This window comes from Oncorhynchus clarkii, chromosome 12 (genome assembly GCF_045791955.1).
Source record: "Oncorhynchus clarkii lewisi isolate Uvic-CL-2024 chromosome 12, UVic_Ocla_1.0, whole genome shotgun sequence".
NCBI lineage: Eukaryota > Metazoa > Chordata > Actinopteri > Salmoniformes > Salmonidae > Oncorhynchus > Oncorhynchus clarkii.
In genome coordinates, this window is record NC_092158.1 from 51,852,635 (window position 1) to 51,874,241 (window position 21,607).

The window sequence follows — 21,607 nt, forward strand, 5'->3', positions numbered from 1 at the left end:
ATCTGACACTACAGCGCCCCACCACAGCAAAGGCATCAGCAGCTCTGGCCCCTCGGGCGAGGCAAGAGTGACTAGAACACAGAGATCCTATTTTTCACTCGAAGCGCTGTTATCAAAACAGTTCTGTGGTAAAGTAACTGGATTATGACAAATCTAAAAAGCCAAAAGCAGTCCTAACTCTGTGCAGTAAACATTTTTTTTGGGGGGGTTTACTAACAGATAGGTCTTTCAGCAGGTGTTGAGGGGTTTTTCTCTCCAGATGTCCAGTAAGAGAAGAGGTTCAACCCAAACCTCCAGACAGCTGCAAAGCCTAAGGCCCTCGGTGAGAAACTACAGCCACACACACACACACACACACACGTCTTTAAGCCAAATATAGACACTTGAGGTAGTCAGTCATGTTACCCTCCTGGTAACCAAGCCTGGTCAATAAGTAAACTCAGTTCGGGAACAGCTTGGTTAGAAACTAAAAGAAAACAGAAGTTGTTTAGCACCCGTGTCTCCACGGTAACGATGACTAACAATGAAGAGAGAGAGCGCGACCACAAACCACTGTCTAGCTGGAGCCGAGCATCTTGCTCTTAGCTCAGACTGTTCTGCTCTCTTTGGACAAAATGCCACAGTCATTAACACTACAGCCAAGACCATATCAGCTAGCAATAAATTGACCAACATGAAAATAACACAATGCACTGAACCTAGTACTAGATAGGCCTGGGACTCACAACATTTTGAAATACTCATCAACTAGTCTAACCCCATTTTAGTTACTAGAAATGCATAACTACTACGTTACAACTACGTAAAACGTACTATTGTTACTATGCCCAGCAGCAACAATCACAAAATAGCATCAATGTAAGGGGGGAGGGGGCGATGAAATTCAAGGAAGTATTTAGGTGAAATTGAGTGTAATTCTATCAAACTCAAGCCACAGGGTTGAATATTGACATTGACAGAAAGGACAGAGGCTTTTTGTTAACCACGGCATACTATTTATATATTTATTTTTATTTCACTTTATTTAAACAGGTAGGATAGTTGAGAACAAGTTCTCATTTACAACTGCGACCTGGCCAAGATAAAGCAAAGCAGTGCGACCCAAACAACAACCCAGAGATACACCTGGAATAAACTAACATGCAGTCAATAACACAATAGAAAATCTGTATACAGTGTGTGCAAATGAAGGAGATAAGGCAATAAATAGGCCATAGTGGCAAAGTAATTACAATTTAGCAATTAACAACCCCATTGATAGATGTGCAGACGAGAATGTGCAAGTAGAAATACTGGTGTGCAAAAGAGCAGAAAAAAAACAAAAACAAATATGGGGATGAGGTAGGTAGTTGGTTGGATGGGCTATTTACAGATGGGCTGTGTACAGCTGCAGCGATCAGTAAGCTGCTCTGACAGCCGATGCTTGAAGTTAGTGAGGGAGATATGAGTCTACAACTTCAGTGATTTTTGCAATTCGTTCCAGTCATTGGCAGCAGAGAACTGGAAGGAAAGAGGGACAAAGGAAGGGTTGTCTTTGGAAATGACCAGTGAAATATACCCGCTGAAGCGCGTAAGCTGAGCTGAGATAAGGCAGGGCTTTACCTACTAAAGACTTATAGATGACCTGGAGCCAGTGGGTTTGGCGATGAATATGTAGCGAGGACCAGCCAACGAGAGCATACAACGGTGGGTAGTATACGGGGCTTTGGTGACAAAACGGATGGCACTGTTGATAGACTGCATCCAATTTGCTGAGTAGAGTGTCGGAGGCTATTTTGCAGTAAACAAATGAGTCAATAAAACCACTAGTCTACATTACTGAGAAAGAATACTAATGAGGTTTACTTTAGAAAAACACAAACAAATGAAAATATATGAGATTCTAAGGAACCTGATCCACTGGCAGATAATCAACCACCTCTGTCCATGAGAAGGGCTGTGGTTTCACCAGAATCAAAACATGGAAAGACATGAGAACTTCACAAGAGCTGAGAAGATAACCTGCCCATCAGGTATAGGATCACTTCGTATTGTGTTCATCGAGGCTGTGGTTAAGTTAAGATTAATAATTTTTTTTAAGTGAAACCGAGTAGAAAGAGACACTTCCAATGGGCTTTTGCTGGCTCAGTAATTTCTTGCTAAATGTGCCTTTCCCTCGGTAGTAGTAGGCTTGTCTTTCAGATGTTGAGAGGAGATTCAAAATCGACATAGTACGGTATCATTTCAAACTACACAGGCCCGATGGCATCCTGCCAATGCGTGCCTTACCCGCAGGGAATTCCAAAACATTTAGTACATGGGTTCCCATTCCCAACCTTCCTTGATTTGAGGCGTCAATTATTATTTATTTTTTTTAACAATTTGTGATTGGTACAAACAATCTAAATCGCTGACGCTTTAGGATAAAAACAAAAGTGGTCAAATGTCAGAGGAAGACGCGACTCGGATGCTGCACATGGGAATATCTTTGGTTTGTCATTCAGAAGCTGAGCTGTGTCCTAAAGTAGACGAGTCAAAGACATCTGACTTTCCTTGGGAATAACCAGATTCAATGTGTGAATCTGTCGCTATCAATTGATCAAATCACTTTCTTTGAAATATGTAGAATTAAATGTAGGTTTCATATAAATGACCATAAAAAAAAAAAAACATTTGGTAGCGGAATAACATGTGGGGAAATCGGGTGTATCGGGTTACTTTATTTTGCATTCAATATATGCTCTTAATAACCAACAATTCAAATTAAAGGGAGGGCGTAACATTTTTCAAATGTGGAAAAAGGGTTCTCTTGGTGAAAAATAGGTTGGGAACCACTGATTTAGCCCATAGCTGCGTTCAGATTCCCATGCCGGCTTCAGTCCACAAGCAGAGAGGGGGGAGTTAAAAAGCTCCTTAATGACTTACTAAGGCATGCATCCACGACTCCAAGTCCTAGGGCTCAACTACTAACAGAACAATAAAAACGAGGGAGGAACACGTAAACACTAACCTGACAAACAGCTACGTACAGATCTGCTTCTCTGGGTCTCTTTGAGGGGAGATCATATCCAGCATATCCTCAATTGTTTTGTAAGTAAATAGAATCGTACAGGTCTCGACCCAAACTGTTGTAAATCCAAGTCCAGTCTGTTTAGAGATCCAGTGGGAAGAGGAGGCGAGTCATTGTGGGCTTGAGTCTTTTCTAAGGGACGGAGTGCGTTTCTCTCTCTGGTCTGTGTGTCCGATGGCTCCAGGGCGTGTGTGTGTGTGTGTGTGTGTGTGTGTGTTCTGTGTGTGTGCTCATTTCCTGCCTGGATATGCTTCTGGGCTACATGCTGCTCAGGAACACATGGCCATTCCCAGTCCTGCCAGGAGTTCCGCATTCCCCACCGCCCTCTTCCCTTCCCCCTGCTCACTGCCCTCCTAGCCCCAACAACCCCATGGACCCCTGCAGAGGCAGCACCCCAACCCCACCGCCCTCTTCCCTTCCCCCTGCTCACTGCCCTCCTAGCCCCAACAACCCCATGGAACCCTGCAGAGGCAGCACCATAACCCCACCGCCCTCTTCCCTTCCCCCTGCTCACTGCCCTCCTAGCCCCAACAACCCCATGGAACCCTGCAGAGGCAGCACCATAACCCCACCGCCCTCTTCCCTTCCCCCTGCTCACTGCCCTCCTAGCCCCAACAACCCCATGGAACCCTGCAGAGGCAGCACCATAACCCCACCGCCCTCTTCCCTTCCCCCTGCTCACTGCCCTCCTAGCCCCAACAACCCCATGGAACCCTGCAGAGGCAGCACCATAACCCCACCGCCCTCTTCCCTTCCCCCTGCTCACTGCCCTCCTAGCCCCAACAACCCCATAGACCCCTGCAGAGGCAGCACCCCAACCCCACCGCTCTGCTCTGTCTGTCATCAACTGCCCCGCACAGGAACGCGCACAGATGCGCACAGTCACGCATAGGCCTACATGCACAGTCACACACACACGTACACATTCACACACGCGGGCAGAAACACACGGACACACACACTTCAATATCTCTTCAAGGCAGTCGTGGTTGCCCACCTTCTCCTTCTGCACTGAAGCACATGGCAGTCACCTCATGCGCGCCCAATTGCTGCCAATATGCAGATTCAGCTTCACACAGAGTGATTTTCAATGTTTTTTGTCCCCATTTCCCATTTGTGTCATCCTCAATGCTTCAAATCTGATTTATTCTGTGCAGTAGGGTAGAGGAAGTGGTACCATGTGCAAATTATATTTCAAAAGCCTTGTGTTTCAATGCTGGGCGGGGGGTCTATGTTGAAGAGACCGACCAGGGCAGGAAGAGAAAAGCATTAATAAAGCAGTGAAAATGGGCCTGGCTGGTGTCTCTGTGTCCGAGACATCTGTACTCAAATCAGCAACACGCACGCACACGCGTGCACCCCTCATTATCAGTGGCTGCAGTCATTATAGCCATGTGGTGCTAAAGGAATCTCACACTTGCCTCAAAGCTGCACTGCATCAAAAAGACATGATCCCTACTTAACGTGTGTGTGAGACAGAGAGAGTGAGTGAGACCGTGAGAAAGTGTGCATGTATGTGTTAGAAAGAGACGTGTGTCTGTCCGGCTCTCTCCTCGCCCTGACAGACAAGCCAGTGAACTGTAGCAGAACCCACTCGGTTCAGAGCTCACTCCTTGCTCTACAAAACAGACACTTCATCACAAGCCATCTTATCAAAGCCCACACAGATCTGAAGCACACCGCCGCTTGCTGCTGCCTTCGGCCAGACAGGCCGGTGGTCTAACCCCCTTCTGGTAGCGTCCCAAATGGCACCCTATTTCCCTATATAGTGCACTACTTTTCACCAGCACCCTATGGAACCTGGTCAAAAGTAGTGCACTACATTAGGGACTAGGGTGACATTCGGACGCCGCGGCCTCTCTCCTTACCCCATCCAGTCAGTCTGTGTCTGTGTGAAGAGGCTGTGTGATGATCAATGGACGATAGATGGTACCTACCAGCATCTAGCCAAGTACATGTGCTCCTTGACGAAGACTGAGCCGGAGAGGAGGATGTACCAACATGTGGCGAGGCTGTCTTGGCTGTAGGGGGGGACAAGATTACAAGGAACATTGTGTTAGTCTACATCAGGGTTCCCCAACTGGTGGCCCCCACGGGTGGTTTTATTTGGCCCCCCAAGTTTTCTGAGCAAATGTAAATAAAATACAAATTCCAGGGTGTGGAATTTTCATTTCTTGGACATATAAGAAATGTGTTCAAGTATTCCCATGCATATAAGAGAGAGTGATCGTATACAAATGTAAGCAAGGCTTGAAATGATTAGGTTTTAGTCAAACATATGTTTGGGGGCTTCTTACAGTCAATTTGCAGAGGACAAATGATTTGTAATTATGTTCCGACCTCCCGACCATCCCCTCCAGAAAACAAATTGTCCCGCAGCTGAATCTAGCTGATGATCCCTGGTCTACATATTGCCGTTTATGGACACGTCTGCATGGTGACATCACATGTGCATTATATTTGAAAAGGAGAGGCCCTGAATTGTTCCTCAACAGGGTAAAAAAAATCTGGGCCCTACAAACAAGTCTTGAACGTTGCTTGAGGTGGTACAGTAGATGCATTAGCATCGTTTAAGTAGAGGCTGAATTGCCTTGAAGAAATCCACTTGCATGGCCTCGATAGTCCTGTTGATATTCTGTCCAAATAGGGCACTTCATTAACCGTCTACCGTGAGGACAGGCAGTAGCGTCTCAAGTGTCCTCCTCAGAGAGGGAATATGCAGCAGGGGGCAGCCCTATTAACAGATGCAATATGGATGGAGGAGGGTAAAGTTGAATTACAATAAAAGGTACATATACGTCGGTAGCCTAATGTATAAACCAAATACATTACATTAAACCAAAAGCATTACATGGGCTTGCTCCTACCTATCTTTCCGATTTGGTCCTGCCATACATACCTACAGGTACGCTACGGTCACAAGATGCATGCCTCCTTATTGACCCTAGAATTTCTAAGCAAACAGCTAGAGGCAAAGCTAATTTTTTTATGGAATGGTCTGCCTATCTAAGTGAGAGACGCTGACTCGGTCTCGACCTTTAAGTCTTTACTGAAGACTCATCTCTTCAGTAGGTCATATGATTGAGTGTAGTCTGGCCCAGGAGTGTGAAGGTGAACGGAAAGGCTCTGGAGCAACGAACCGCCTCTGCTGTCTCTGCCTGGCCGGTTCCCCTCTCTCCACTGGGATTCCCTGCCTCTAACCCTATTATAGGGGCTGAGTCACAGCTCACTGGTGCTCTTCCATGCCGTCCCTGGGAGGGGTGCGTCACTTCAGTGGGTTGAGTCACTGACGTAATCTTCCTGTCTGGGTTGGCGCCCCCCCTTGGGTTGTGCCGTGGCGGAGATCTTTGTGGGCTATACTCGGCCTTGTCTCAGGATGGTAAGTCGGTGGTTGAAGATATCCCTCGAGTGGTGTGGGGGCTGTGCATTGGCAAAGTGGGTGAGGATATATCCTGCCTGTTTGGCACTGTCCGGGGGTATCATCGGATGGGGCCACAGTGTCTCCTGACCCCTCCTGTCTCAACCTCCAGTATTTATGCTGCAGTAGTTTATGTGTCGGGGGGGCTAGGGTCAGTTTGTTATATCTGGAGTACTTCTCCTGTCTTATCCGGTGTCCTGTGTGAATTTAAGTATGCTCTCTCTAATTCTCTCTCTCGGAGGAGGAGGACCTGAGCCATAGGACCATGCCTCAGGACTAACTGGCGTGATGACTCCTTGCTGTCCCCAGTCCACCTGGCCGTGCTGCTGCTCCAGTTTCAACTGTTCTGCCTGCGGCTATGGAATCCTGACCTGTTCACCGGACGTGCTAGTTGTCTCAGACCTGCTGTTTTCAACTCTCTAGAGACAGTAAGAGCGATAGAGATACTCTTAATGATCGGCTATGAAAAGCCAACTGACATTTACTCATGAGGTGCTGACTTGCTGCACCCTCAACAACTACTGTGATTATTATTATTTGACCATGCTGGTCATTTATGAACATTGAACATCTTGGCCATGTTCTGTTTTATCTCCACCCGGCACAGCCAGAAGAGGACTGGCCACCCTTCATAGCCTGGTTCCTCTCTAGGTTTCTTCCTAGGTTTTGGCCTTTCTAGGGAGTTTTTCCTAGCCACCGTGCTTCTACACCTGCATTGCTTGCTGTTTATGGTTTTAGGCTGGGTTTCTGTACAGTGCTGATGTAAGAAGGGCTATATAAATACATTTTATTTGATTTGATTAGCAGGTTCACATGGGCTTTAGTATTTCATAAGGAATCCAGATTCAGAGTACGGTGAGACCATCTCTGGAGACCTCCCATTCCTCACTTCCCTCATCCCTGACCACGTCCCCTCTTACTTCAAAACGGCCATAGTCGGTCCCTTCCTCAAGAAACTGCAGACCGGTATCTTTTATTTTCCGTTCAAAACACTTGAGCGTGCAGTCTCTGACCAAATCTCTCGCTATCGCTCTCAGAACCATCTTCTTGACCTTAACCAGTCAGGCGTCAAGACGGGTCACTCAACCGACTGCTCTCCTCTTCGTCACAGAGGCTCCCCTCACTGCCAAAGCTGACTCTCTCTTATCTGTTCTCATCCTCCTAGATGTATCCGCTGCCTTCAACACCGTGAACCATCAGATCCTCCTCCACCCTCTCAGGGCTGTGAGTCTCAGGCTCTGCACACTCTTGGATTGCATCCTACCTGGCAGGCTGCTCCTTGCAGGTGAAGTGCAGAGAATCTGTGTCTGCACCACGTACTCACACTATTGGAGCCCCCCCCCCCCTCCCGGCTCTGTTAGCAAATCAAATCACTCGGCTCCGTCATTACCTCATCTGGTCTATCCTATCATTGCTGTGCGGATGACACGCAACTGCTTTTCTCTCCCCCCCCCCCTCCCCCTCCTCATGACACCCATGAGGTGACACGCTTCTCTGCGTGCCTGGCAAATATCTCAGCTTGGGTGTCATTCCACCAACTTCTGCTCAACCTCGACAAGACGGAGCTGCTCTTCCTCTTGGGGAAGGCCGGCCAGCTCCACGACCTCTCCATCACAGGTGACAATTACGGTGTCCCCCTCCCAGATTGCAAAGAACCTTGGCGTGACCCTGGACAACACCCTGTTGTTCTCTACAAACTTCAAAGCAGTGACTCGCTTCAGCAGCTTCACGCTATACTACATACGTAGAGTACGACTGCACACTCCGCTGGCTTAAGAGTCGAAGCTAGCATCCATCCCCCCCTCCCTATACAGCCTTTCATGAACATTCGCACTTTACTTTTTCCACCCTTACATGCGCTGATTTTACTGATAGCTACTTTGAGGAAAAATGTACTTGCTATGAGTGTGATATGTGGTTGTCCCACCTAGACATCCTAAGGTGAATGCACTAACTAAGTCGCTCTGCATAACAGTGTCTGCTAAATTACCAAATTGTAAAAATGGTAAACAGACAAAACAAAGGTAACATGACAAGGAAACCGTGCTCATTAGCCACCCGAGCCACGGTCTGTTCACTCTGCTACCATCTAGAAGACAGAGAGTGTCAGAGACGGTACAAGTGCATCAAAGACGAGACCGAAAGACTGAAAAACAGCTTCCATCTCCAGGCCATCAGACTGTAACAGTCACAGAAAACATGGTAATTAACTACAATGACCATAATCCATTGCACGCCTACTTGTCCAGTCTGTGTGCGGCAGACACGGAGAGAAGAGACAGAAGACAAGTGATCGAGAGGAATAGAGAGCAGTTGCTTTGAGTGGTAGCTCTACCTGAAAATGCATGATTGCTAGTTGGTATTCAGCAGTCATAAAAGTATGCCTTATTTACTTTTAAGAACTACTAATATTGTGATTTTGGCAGACAACATAAGCAGCAGCTCTATATGGATGAGACAATGACTAATAATTAAATAATAAAGTCATAAAATAAAACAAATACACAGCATCTACACAAAGTACTCAAACCCCTTGAGTTCAAGTAACAGACACATCTCAACATCAACTGTTCAGAGGAGAATCAGGCCTTCATGGTCCAATTGCTGCAAAGAAACCACAACTAAAGGACACCAATAAGAAGAGGAGACTTGCTGGAGCCAAGAAACACAAGCAATAGACAGACAGGGAAAAATCTGTCCTTTGGTCTGATGAGTCCAGGCTGTGAAAGGGCTATTTTACCAAGAAAGAAAGTGATGGAGCGCTGCATCAGATGACCTGGTCTCCACAATCCTCCGACCTCAACCCAATTGAGATGGTTGGGATGAGTTGGATTGCAGAGTGAAGGAAATGCAGCGAACAAGTTTAGCATATGTGGGAACTCCTTCAAGACTGTTGGAAAAGCATTCCATGTGTTATTTCATAGTTTGTCTTCACCATTACTCTACAATGTAGATTTTTTTTATTTATTAGAATTTAAAAACCTTGAATGAGTAGGTGGTGTTCTAAAACTTTTGACCGGTAGTGTATATACAGTGGGGCAAAAAATTATTTAGTCAGCCACCAATTGTGCAAGTTCTCCCACTTAAAAAGATGAGAGAGGCCTGTAATTTTCATCATAGGTACACTTCAACTATGACAGACAAAATGAGAAAAAGAAATCCAGAAAATCACATTGTAGGATTTGGGGTATTTGCAAATTATGGTGGAAAATAAGTATTTGGTCACCTACAAACAAGCAAGATTTCTGGCTCTCACAGACCTTGGCCTCGACTAAAGTCTTCTTGGGTATGATGCTACAAGCTTGGCACACTTATATTTGTGGAGTTTCTGCCATAATTCTCTGCAGATCCTGTCAAGCTCTGCCAGGTTGGATGGCGAGCGTTGCAGCACAGCACAGCCACAGGTCACTCCAGAGATGTTAGATCGGGTACATGTCCGGGCTCTGGCTGGCCCACTGAAGGACATTCAGAAACTCCTGAAGCCATTCCTGCATTGTCTTGGCTGTGTGCCTATGGTCATTGTCTTGTTGGAAGGTGAACCGTAGCCCCAGTCTGAGGTCCTGAGCGCTCTGGAGCAGGTTTTCATCAAGGACCTCTCTGTACTTTGCTCCGTTTGTCTTTCGCTCGATCCTGACTAGTCTCACAGTCCCTGCTGCTGAAAAACAACCCCAAAGCATGATGCTGCCACCGCCATGCTTCACCGTAGGGATGGTGCCAGGTTTCTCCTAGACGTGACGCTTGACATTCAGGCCAAAGTGATCAATCTTGGTTTCATCAGACCAGGGAATCTTGTTTCTCATGGTCAGAGTCTTAAGGTGCCTTTAAGCAAACTCCAAGCAGGCTGTCATGTGCCTTTTACTGAGGAGCGGCTTCCGTCTGGCCTGATTGGTGTAGTGCTGCAGAGATGGTTGTCCTTCTGGAAGGTTCTCCCATCTCCACAAAGGAAATCTAGAGCTCTGTCAGCGTGACCATCGGGTTATTGGTCACCTCCCTGGCCAAGGCCCTTCTCCCCCGATTGCTCAGTTTGGTCAGGTGACCAGCTCTAGGAAGAGTCTTGGTTCAAAATGTCTTCCATTTAGGAATAATGGATGCCACTGTTCTTGGGACCTTCATTGCTGCAGAAATGTTTTGGTACCCTTCCCCAGATCTGTGCCTCGACACAAACCTGTCGTCTCGGAGCTCAATGGACAATTCCTTCGACCTCATGTCTTGGTTTTTGTTCTGACATGCACTGTCAACTGTGGGACCTTATAGCTTATATAGACAGGTATGTGCCTTTCCAAATGATGTCCAATCAATTCAATTTACCATAGTTGGACTCCAATCAAATTGTAGAAACATCTCAAGGATGATCAACGGAAACAGGATGCACCTGTGCTCAATTTCAAGTCTCATAGCAAAGGGTCTGGATAGTTAAGTAAATTACATATTTCCGTATTTCCCAAGTGGCGCAGTGGTCTAACGCACTACATCGCAGTGCCACTGTGCCACTTGAGATTCTAGGTTTGAGTCCAGGTTCTGTTGCAGCCGGCCGCGACCGGGTAGACCCACAGGGCGGCGCACAAATGGCCCAGCGTCGTCTGGGTTAGTGGAAGGTTTGGCCGGCAGGGATGTCCTTGTCCCAACGCACACAAGTGACTCCTGCGGCGGGCCAGGCGCTGTGCATGCTAACACGATCACCAGGTGTACGGTGTTTTCTTCCGACACATCGGTGCGGCTGGCTTCCAGGTTCAGTGGGCATTGTGTCAAGAATCAGTGCGCCTTGGCTGGGTTGTGTTTTGGAGGACGCACGGCTCCTGACCGTTCGCCTCTCCCGAGTCCGCGCGGGAGTTGCAGTTGCAACTGTTATTTTAGACTTTCACAAAAACAACTCTGAAATGTCAACGGACCACTGAACGTACAACAAGTTTTTTATTTTCAAAGCCTTTTACATTCAATTCAGCATGTGTCATGTGAATTTCACTTTTTGCGACCTGCGGAAACAACTTTGAAGACAACAACCACAAAATGTAAAATCCTAAAAAAGTTGTTACGAAAAACCAGCACCCACAGCTGTGCCCATGCCCAGACTTTTTGGATATAACGTTAAAGGATATGTTAAAGTAAGACCCCTCTGAATGATTTAGAACATGAAGAATCTTATTTGCCTTGGTAAAAAATCTATTTTATAACATAAGTGAAATGTCATCACCTGGGCAGAGTGGGTGGACACTACCATCATCAAAATTGTGTACGCAACCAATAAATGCATTTGATGCTGCAGACAAACAGAAAAGGAAAGCAGTGTTCTTTAAGAGAAGCAAAGCAGATGTTTAGGTTTTCCTGTGTGTGTGTGTGTGTGTGTGTGTGTGTGTGTGTGTGTGTGTGTGTGTGTGTGTGTGTGTGTGTGTGTGTGTGTGTGTGTGTACGCACTTACTAGAACAGGATGTGGTTAGCTTCGTGTCTCTCATACCTGGCTGAGGTACACATCGACCTGCACAACAACAAAACAACATCTTTATTACGACTATGAGTTCATACATTATCAGTTTCATACATTACCAATTTTATAGATTAAACATTTACACACACGACAGGTTTTTTCTGGATCAGAAAAGGGGCGTAGGTGTTGGGCATGGCAATGGTCGTGGATCGGCCTGTCAGCACGGCTGAATTTTAGATTGCATTTTAGAGGTCGCTATTTTGGAGGTGTAGATAACTTTCTGCTATTCTAAACCAATTTCCTACAATTCTGAATTTCTCCATGGAGCTGTGAGACATTTTTGCAGTTTAAAAGCTAATTTCCTACAATTCTACACATTTTGCCATGGATAACGCTGTGTTCTTTTGCTCAAACATAATAACAAAATCAATACTGCTAAATTAATTTGGTTTTCATTTTCATATCTCCCTGACTGTCTAGCTATTATTTTGGTGATTGTTGATTTTCAAAGATTATATATAAAATATGTAGGCCCGTTATCATTTCTACATATATCTGGTTTTAGTCGTTTCAATCTACACTGAAATAGTTTTTCCATCCTGACCCCACCCCCCCAAAAGAAATCTCTATATATTTTATATTATTTTATTTATTTTATTAAATTTTCTCTCTCCACTGTTTGGACATTAGCGACCTGAAAAAACACTTAGCTCAGACACTACTAGTTCATACGTTATCGGTCCATACATACGTTTCCTACATTATCAGCTTTATACATTACACGTTTATGCATCATCAGTTCAGTTTAATTTTGGGGGAAACAAATTCCACTGTTACATATCGGGATATTATTTTTTAACAATATATTGTATCGTTTTGACAATATCACAATATTATTTTGGCACTAGTTGGATGTACTTTAACCTTTGTTCTCCATCTTTTTAAATAAGGAGCCAAATTGTCTTCAGCACATTTATTTCTATGACTGATCAAAACTCTCGTCCCTCTCAAGCAGACATATGGTGAGCAACATGTTTGAAAGATCGAATCACAATACATTTGAAAACAATCACAGTATCAAATCAAAATACACATAGAATCGTAAGAAATCGCAATACATATCTTATCGTGAGTATTTTTGCCTGGTATACCAGCACCACAGTAATATCGCGGTGCCAAACTGTCATGAAACCTATGACGCCAACATTTTAGAATACTGTAGTACCATTTCATACGACACTACCAACTTTTTCAACCCTACCGATCTAAAGAACCTTCTGGCGCCTTTCATTAAATGTTCATAAAGTCAGTTTTGTTTATAAATTCAGTTGAATTTAAGCAACAGCCACTGGTCTATATTATGCGGATTAGGGCTGAGAAATGCCTGGGACCTCACAATACAATATTATCACAATACTTTGGTGCCGATATGATAGGTATTGCGATTTAACACTGTGATTTTATTGCAATTTGATGTTCCAAACACATTACTCACCATATCTGCTAAAGAGGGACAAGAGATAGCCCTGAAATAAGTAGTTTAATCAGTCAGAGAAATAAGTGCAGAAAACAAAATGACCTCCCTATTTAAAAAGAAGATGGAGAAAAAGCTATGGAAAAAAAGAACGCTGGAGTTTTGTTGCAGGTACAGCCGACTAGCGGAAAAATAATACTGCGATATTGTCAAGACAATGTAGTCAGAAACAATATCCCGATATGTAACTGCATCTATTTTCTCTCACTAGTTCAGACACTACCAACTGATCAGTTCATACATGACCACAACCAGACTGACAACTCTCATATCCGAGTGTTGACTACGTGGAATGGTTGTGGTTAATGTCTCAGAGGTGTATGGCTGCGTGGCCTGGCCTGCACGCCGGCCCCAGGGTGCGCAAGTCAACTCTGTCCTATGTATGAACAGGAGATTGGACTGGAAGGGTCATGTGGATGAGTCACAGACACTAGTTGCATCTTCCACACCTGGGCCTGTATTCATAATGCCTCTCATCAGAGTAGGAGTGCTGATCTAGAATCAGGTCCCCCGTCCCGACCATGAAGAAATCCCAATCTCATTCATGATGTTTTAAAAAAAGGCCAAACTGGTCCTAGATCAGCGCTCCTACTCTAAGTAGGCAGCTTTAGCAGGGTGGGTGTTTTGGTGTAATGGTTGGACGGAGAGGTAAATCTGACCTGAGCTGGTGCTCCCTGAGGTGGGACAGGACATCCATGTGGTAGAGGTGACAGTAAACGGTGTGCAGGTCCTGGAGGCGAGATACATTTTTTTTTTAAAGGTTCAAAAACAGACATCTCACCTCACCCAGAGGCAAGGCAACACAGGTTGGTTGACAATTGAAACACTTGAAAAATGCAGCTCGGGGTCAACTGTGATTGGTTTGCCAAAAAGGTCTCTACTCTAAAGCAGGAACTGGAGACCTAAAAACCTAAATCACACGTACACTATAGGCCTAATACTCTCAGATATGTACTGAACGACGGCACAAATGTTTGGGCACGCAGGCTCTCAGTCAGGATTGACCAAAGAGTCTCAAAACGCTGGAGGATTTGTACGGATTACCAAATGACTGTCAATCAACCGTTTTTCCACAGACACACAGAGCACACATACAGCCATCCCATATCAGAGCAGCACAACGCTCTTAAAAAAAGATTAGCCTCTGGCTGCTTAACTAGGGAATAAATTAACCTTTGTACATGAATCTTGTGTCAACTCGGCACTATGCAAACCAGACCAAGGGCACGAGCGAATGTCCATTTTCCTTGAGGAATTTACCGTAGACCCGTTGTGTAATTTAATCCGGAGCGACAAGCACTCGCTGACACACAAAGCCCTTAAAAAACAGAGTACTATCAAACACAGCTGTTCAAACATTAAGAGCAGAAAGCCTGAAGAACGCATGTGGAAACTTCCATGCGGCCATATGGTGTGGTAGGACAAGAGGAGCTATTGAGCCTACGGGCAACTAACATTAACAGGTGTGGCACATTCTCTCAGTGACTTCCGCCAAGCGCGTGCAAGCGCACACACACACACACACCGATGTGTGTGGCAGCAAAACAGCAAGTGCTACTTAGCTGAGACTGCTCAGGGACAAATTCATTGAAAATATTAAACCTCTGGGTATTGTCTTTGTGGACATCCTAGGGTATTTGCTGAGCGAGTCATGGTGTACCGTACTCAGGTGTGTGTGTGTGTGTAATACACCTGCGACGATAAACCGAAAAAAATCAGACACAGACCATACCGATCACTTATCGCAGGCATTTTGCTAATATAGGTGATTGTTAAATGGGACAATTGATGGCTACAACCATTACAGTTGTAGTAGTAGTTTAAAGGATATTAAAAAAACAAAAATAATGTCATAAACATATCATTTTACTCATCATTATCACAGCAATTCGGGCAATTTATCGCAATAGGGATTTTTGCCCATTAGCTCTACCGTGGACACAAAATAATTTCTCAGTGTTGAATAAGACAGATCCTGCAGAAAACGCAGAGTCAGTAAAAAGGAAAACACCAGACAATGCTGGAATGTGGCACAGGAGACTGTAATAAATACAGAGAGGGGTAGAAGTGAGTGACTGTGTGTGTATGTGTATGTGTGTGTGTACAGCATAGGCCTCCTGTACGTGTGCATGGGGTTTAACCATGAATAACAACGCATCAGAGCCATGGCCGGCGGGGCTCATCAGCATTAGCCTCTACTTCCGCTAACACTTCCTGGGAGAGCTCATCTGGCCTGAAAACCAGAGGCCAGTCAGGATTTGCTGATTGACAGTCAAGAGGGTTTCTGTCACTCGAAACACCTTCCTTCTACTTCAAACAAAGGGAGAATCAGGAAGAACAGGTGGAGGGAGTCCACCTAGAGCAGGGGTAGGCAACTAGATTCAGCTGCGGGCCAATTTTAGTCGGAGCAGATGGTCGGGGGGGGTGGGGGAATATCATTATTTGTACACAACAAATTGACCACAACTATGCCCAAAAATATATTGTATTTTCTATACAGTAATAGTTAAAAGTTTGGACACACCTACTCATTCAAGGGTTTTTCTTTATTTTTACTATTTTCTACATTGTAGAATAATAGTGAAGACATCAAAACTATGAAATAACATATGGAGTCATGTAGTAACCAAAAAAAGTGTTAAACAGAATATATTTTATATTTGAGATACTTCAAAGTAGCCACCCTTTGCTTTGACAGCTTTGCACACTCTTGGCATTCTCTCAACCAGCTTCATTAGGAAGTAACCTGGAATGCATTTCAATTAACAGGTGTGCCTTGTTAAAAGTTCATTTGTAGAATTTATTTCCTTCTTAATGCGTTTGAGCTAATCAGTTGTGTTGTAACAAGGTAGGGGTGGTATACAGAAGATAGCCATATTTTGTAAAATACCAAGGATATAATATGGCAAGAACAGCTCAAATAAGCAAAGAGAAATGACAGTCCATCATTATTTTAAGACATGAAGGTCAGTCATTTCGGAAAATGTCAAGAACTTTGAAAGTTTCTTCAAGTGCAGTCGCAAAAACCATGAAGCGCCATGATGAAACTGGCTCTCATGAGGACCGCTACAGGAAAGGAAAACCAATAGTTAACTCTGCAGCAGAGAATAAGTTCATTAGAGTTAACTGCACCTCAGATTGCAGTCCAAATAAATGCTTCACAGAGTTCAACAGACACATCTCAATATCAACTGTTCAGAGAAGACCGTGTGAATTATGCATTCATGGTCGAATTGCTGCAAAGAAACCACTACTAAAGGACACCAATAAGAAGAAGAGACTTGCTTGGGCCAAGAAACACAAGCAATGGCCATTAGACTGGTGGAAATCTGTCCTTTGTTCTGATGAGTACAAATGTGAGATTTTTGGTTCCAACTTGTGTCTTTGTGAGAGGCAGAGAAGGTGAATGGATGATCTCTGCATGTGTGGTTCCCACCATGAAGCAAGGAGGTGGTGGTGTGATGGTGCTTTGCTGGTGACACCGTCCGTGATTTATTTAGAATTCAAGGCACACCTAACCAGCATGGCTACCACAGCATTCTGCAGCGATACGCCATCCCATCTGGTTTGCGTTTAGTGGGACTATGACCCAAAACAATGACCCAAAACACACCTCCAGGCTGTGTAATGGCTATTTGACAAAGAAAGAGAGTGATGGAATTCTGCATCAGATGTCCTGGCATCCACAATCACCCGACCTCAACCCAATTGAGATGGTTATGGGATGAGTTGGACCGCAGAGTGAAGAAAAGTGCTCAGCATATGTGGGAACTCCTTCAAGACTGTTGGAAAAGCATTCCTCATGAAGCTCGTTGAGAGAATGCCAAGAGTGTGCATCAAGGAAAAGAGTGGCTACTTTGAAGAATCACAAATATAAGAAAAACCCTTGAATGAGTAGGTGTGTCCAAACTTTTGACTGGTAGTGTTTTTTTTTTACTAAAAACTGGTGGGTAAAAAATAATAAAGTTGCGGGCCGGTTTTGGCCTGTTACCGACCCCTGACCTACAGTGTGACTGAGCCCCACCCTCCTCCTGATAGTCTGTACATGGAGTAGTCTGGACACAAGTCTGTCATCAACTCAGTCATAGTCTGGATAGAAAAATACTTCTTCCGGACAGGGCTGTACTTGGCTATTCTTTAGAAGTTGGGCTAGGCCTATTTCCTGACCATGTGACCCGACCAGTGAAAAACCCCTGGCCTAAATTATCTAGTAAGATCTGTGTTCCTTATGAGGGTCTTGTTCAAGGAAACTGCTAGGAGGGGTTCCCGGTCTTCCTCCTATAACCTTATGATCAGTGACTTACAGGCAAGCCTGTATTTTTATAGACTATATTACCTCATGTTGAAAAGTAGACCTCTTCATCCATCGGCTTTAAAACACAAGCACCACTGAATTGGATAGGGAGAAGATGCCAAATGACGACCTGAAAACGCACACCACGGTACAATTCATTCGCAGCACTGTCTGCATGAAATAGCCCTAGGCCTGCCCCACTTATAGCTAGGAAGAAAACTACAATTCTTGAAAACACTGGCAGCAGCATACTGCACACCGACGTCTTCGAGCTACTAAAACCGTATCGACTTTCCCTCAGAGCTAACTGGGTTCGCGAGAGCAGCTTCTGCTGTGGCAAGCACTATTCTTTCTGAGGCCAGAGGAGTTGGCCGGGTGAGCGCAGCGGTTGAGTTCCAAATTGGACCCTATTCCCTATGTAAGAAACTACTTTTTAACAGGGCCCATAGGGATCTGGTCAAAAGTAGTGCACTACATAGGGAATGGGGTGCCATTTGGAACACAACCAGTGAGTGCAGTATGGGGCCGGCCAGGCCAAGACCCAGAGGTGACTGAGGCCAGTAGTGTGTTCAGGTCATGCCAGACAGACCCCTGTCCCCTACAGTCAATGTGTCCCACATGACCTGGGGCAGGGGTAGGGGTCCACTCAATATGCAGGCGCCGCTTGGAGCTTCCTCTCGCTGGGGGGGGGGGGGGCAAGGCCAGGCCAATGGTCGCCTAAATTTAAAACACTGATGTCTATAGGCTTAGGTCTACAACTGGCCTCCTTTCCAGAGTCCATCCCACCTCCTCATGGCAACAGAAAACAACACTGCTCCCCTTCAATCATTGATCAGACTGAAACTGATCATCAATAGCCCCAGACAGGATGTCAGAATCACCAGCGTGAACCTTTTCAATAAAATTGTCTGTCTCTCCCATGGAGTGCTGTAACTCAATCACAGTCAAAGTCCGGCTCTCCTGTACTGACACGGCTGCTTTGCAGGGTGAGGGGGTTAATTATGTTTCAATTAGCCTAATCTAAATAAATTCATGAAATAGACAAATTCTGTAGGCTATTTAAATGCAATTCACAACCACCCTGCTTCTTTGACTTTAACTGTGTTGGTGTCGGGGGGGGGGGGGGGGTAAGAAGCACTCTAGAATGACCTTTGACCGATCGTCTCCCTAGAGGTTCACAAAGTGGCCTGACCCCATCTGTGACATGTGACATCATCACAGTGTTGAACCATCCATTAAAACACATCACCAGCTAACTACAGAAGGGCGTATCACTTAAACTGTACATACGATCGTCTGAACTGTCAAAACATACCATCTTCCAACATGTCAGTTTACACTAAATCAAATGTACAATGACAACAAAATAATGTTCTTCATTTCACATAGGCCTATATGCTTGACAAAAATGATGCCGTAAAATATTAGGATTGCCTATTTCATTATATCTATCAGTCAAAGTGGGCCTAAACATAAAACACTAGAAGCTGCAAAAGGACAGCAGCAGTCTTGCAAGTGGGATCATGTAATTGAACAGCAAATGTAAGCAATGTCCTTTTGTTTATATGTGTAGAACAAAGTGACATGCAGGTACAGTGTTGCTGCCACCTTCTGGCACATAGGCTGCCTGCTCCTCAGGTGACCCTGTGCAATAATTACACAAGTAAGCTCTTTCTCTCTACAGAAGCACAGTCCTGTATGTAGACTAGAGTTCAAATGGTCTTTCAAGCCTACATAAAAATGTACAGTATGTAGACCTTACAGAGGAGGGCATTGTACAAAACACCACAGCACAGCCATTCAGGTTGCAGAATAAACATCCTCCTGGACATTTCCATAGACTTCTATCAACAGTAAAAGAATAACACATCTGAAGACTTCACACATTCACTGCAATTCACCCCGGTATCTTAAAACATGACGGGAAAACAGCAGACTCTTTATACCTCATTTGATAATACACACATTATTTGAGGCTTGGAGAACGCCCAGGCAGAAACGAGCGTAGGCTAAGGCAGTGAATTAGAGGCCTGTGGACTCGGAGGCAACATGTGACCGCTTCACTGTATTGTAGGGCCAACTGAAGAGATCTACGCACCCATTCAGGCATTTAAGCATTTCAGATCAAGACTCTAAAACCAAGGAGGATATAGCGGCACTATGCTACAAATCTCCTTACTTGACATTAAGGCTTAACTTCTGTGAGAGAATTTTTTGTTTTTTGTTTCCATTAGCGGTTTGACATGCAGGCCTGTAAGGTCAGATATGACCAACGGTCTTAAGCAGAATAAAATCAGAAAGCAGCAAAGTGCTCGGGTAAATCCTCTCTCCTGTTAGCATTTTATCAAGGAGTCCCGAGTGGCGCAGCGGTCTAAGGTACTGCCTCTCAGTGCTAGAGGAGTCACTGCAGACCCTGTTTTGATTCCAGGCTGTATCACAACCGGTCCGTGATTGGGAGTCCCATAGGGCGGCGCACAATTGGCCCAGCGTCGTCCGGGTTTGGCCGTCATTGTAAAATAAGAATTTGTTCTTAACTGACTTGCCTAGTTAAATATTATTTATTTTTTTATAAAAGAGTCAGAATCATGCATGGCTTTCAGGAGAGCGCTTACATTTCGCCATGACAGCTTCAAACTAATCAAATGGTACTTAGCCTTTATGCAGTGGTATAAAATACTCAATTAAGTAAAAATACTTAAGTAGTATCTGTACTGTACATAATTGACAACTTTTGGATTACTACATTCCTAAAGAAAATAATCTACTTTTTACATTTTCCTTGACACCCAAAAGTACATTCTGAATGCTTAGCAGGACATGAAAATTGTCCAATTCACACAATTAAAAGAGAACATCCCGGGTCATCCATACCGAGTGATCTGGCAGACTCACTAAACACAAATGCTTCATTTGTAAATTATGTCTGAGTGTTGGGAGTGTGCCCTCGACTATCCGTAAATGTAAAAAATACAAATACACTTTTTTTTTTAAATACTATTTTGCCGTTTGGATTGCCTAATAGAAGTAATTTAAAATTATTTATACTTTTACTTTTGATACTTAAGTATATTTAAAAGCAAATACTTTTACTCAAGTAGTATTTTACTGGGTGACTTTCACTTGAGTCAGTTTCAAATAACACATCTTCACTTTACTCAAGTATGACAATTGGGTACTTTTTCCAGCCCTGCAGTATGGCGTTTTTAGAAGGGGGCAGTCAGGTTCCTTGGCCCCCAAAGTCGATACTTTCAACGAGGTTGATCCCTTACGGAATAAAAAAATAAAAAAGTGGGTCTTTAGTGAAATCCTTAAAAGCCTGTGGGGGAAAAAAACAAGAAGTTTATAGAAAGCCCAGGGTAGTAATGGGGCATCATGGAAAAAAGGTAGAGTGCTACTGTACCACCACCACACTAGCGTACAGCTGTCATCTATCCACCAGCCCCTGTGCCAGACAAGACAGCCAAAAAGCTTGACTGGAAAACACAAATCCTGACGTTGGAAAATGTTTTGCCATTATGTAATCTTAACTAATTCGCAGAGATTGACATTTCAGACACGACGAGGGCTGAAGAGAACAGCAAAGTTATGACAGCAACTTAGGATGTCAAACTTGAGCAAAGGACCTAACTCCAAGTCATAATCCAAGGGCTACGGTCGTTTTCTCTCGATCCATAAGCCTGGAAGACACCTTGTGGGAGTAGCAAAAAAGTGGTTCAACTCCCCAAAAAAAGCAGAAGTGAGAGAGAGAGCAGAAGTGCTGAGCTCACTTTGGTGAGGCCAGCCCGAAAATAAGTGTTTGAGGGTGGGCGGCTGGGCTTACAGTGTCTTCAAAGTACTCACACCCCTTGACTTTTTCCACATTTTGTTATGTTAGAGTACGCATTTAAAAT

General features: G+C 44.6%; 1 protein-coding gene across 1 annotated transcript in view; it reads right to left on the reverse strand.

Moving 5' to 3' along the window:
* Positions 1 to 21,607, reverse strand: part of LOC139420789 (Rap guanine nucleotide exchange factor (GEF) 6) — a 132,567-nt gene that overhangs the window by 98,631 nt on the left and 12,329 nt on the right. The window contains exons 2-4 of the mRNA XM_071171056.1: positions 14,083 to 14,153; positions 11,884 to 11,940; positions 4,987 to 5,070 (exon numbers count right to left, since the gene is read on the reverse strand). Of these exons, the coding sequence (XP_071027157.1) occupies positions 4,987 to 5,070; positions 11,884 to 11,940; positions 14,083 to 14,153 (212 nt within the window). The remainder of the gene's footprint in view (positions 1 to 4,986; positions 5,071 to 11,883; positions 11,941 to 14,082; positions 14,154 to 21,607) is intronic.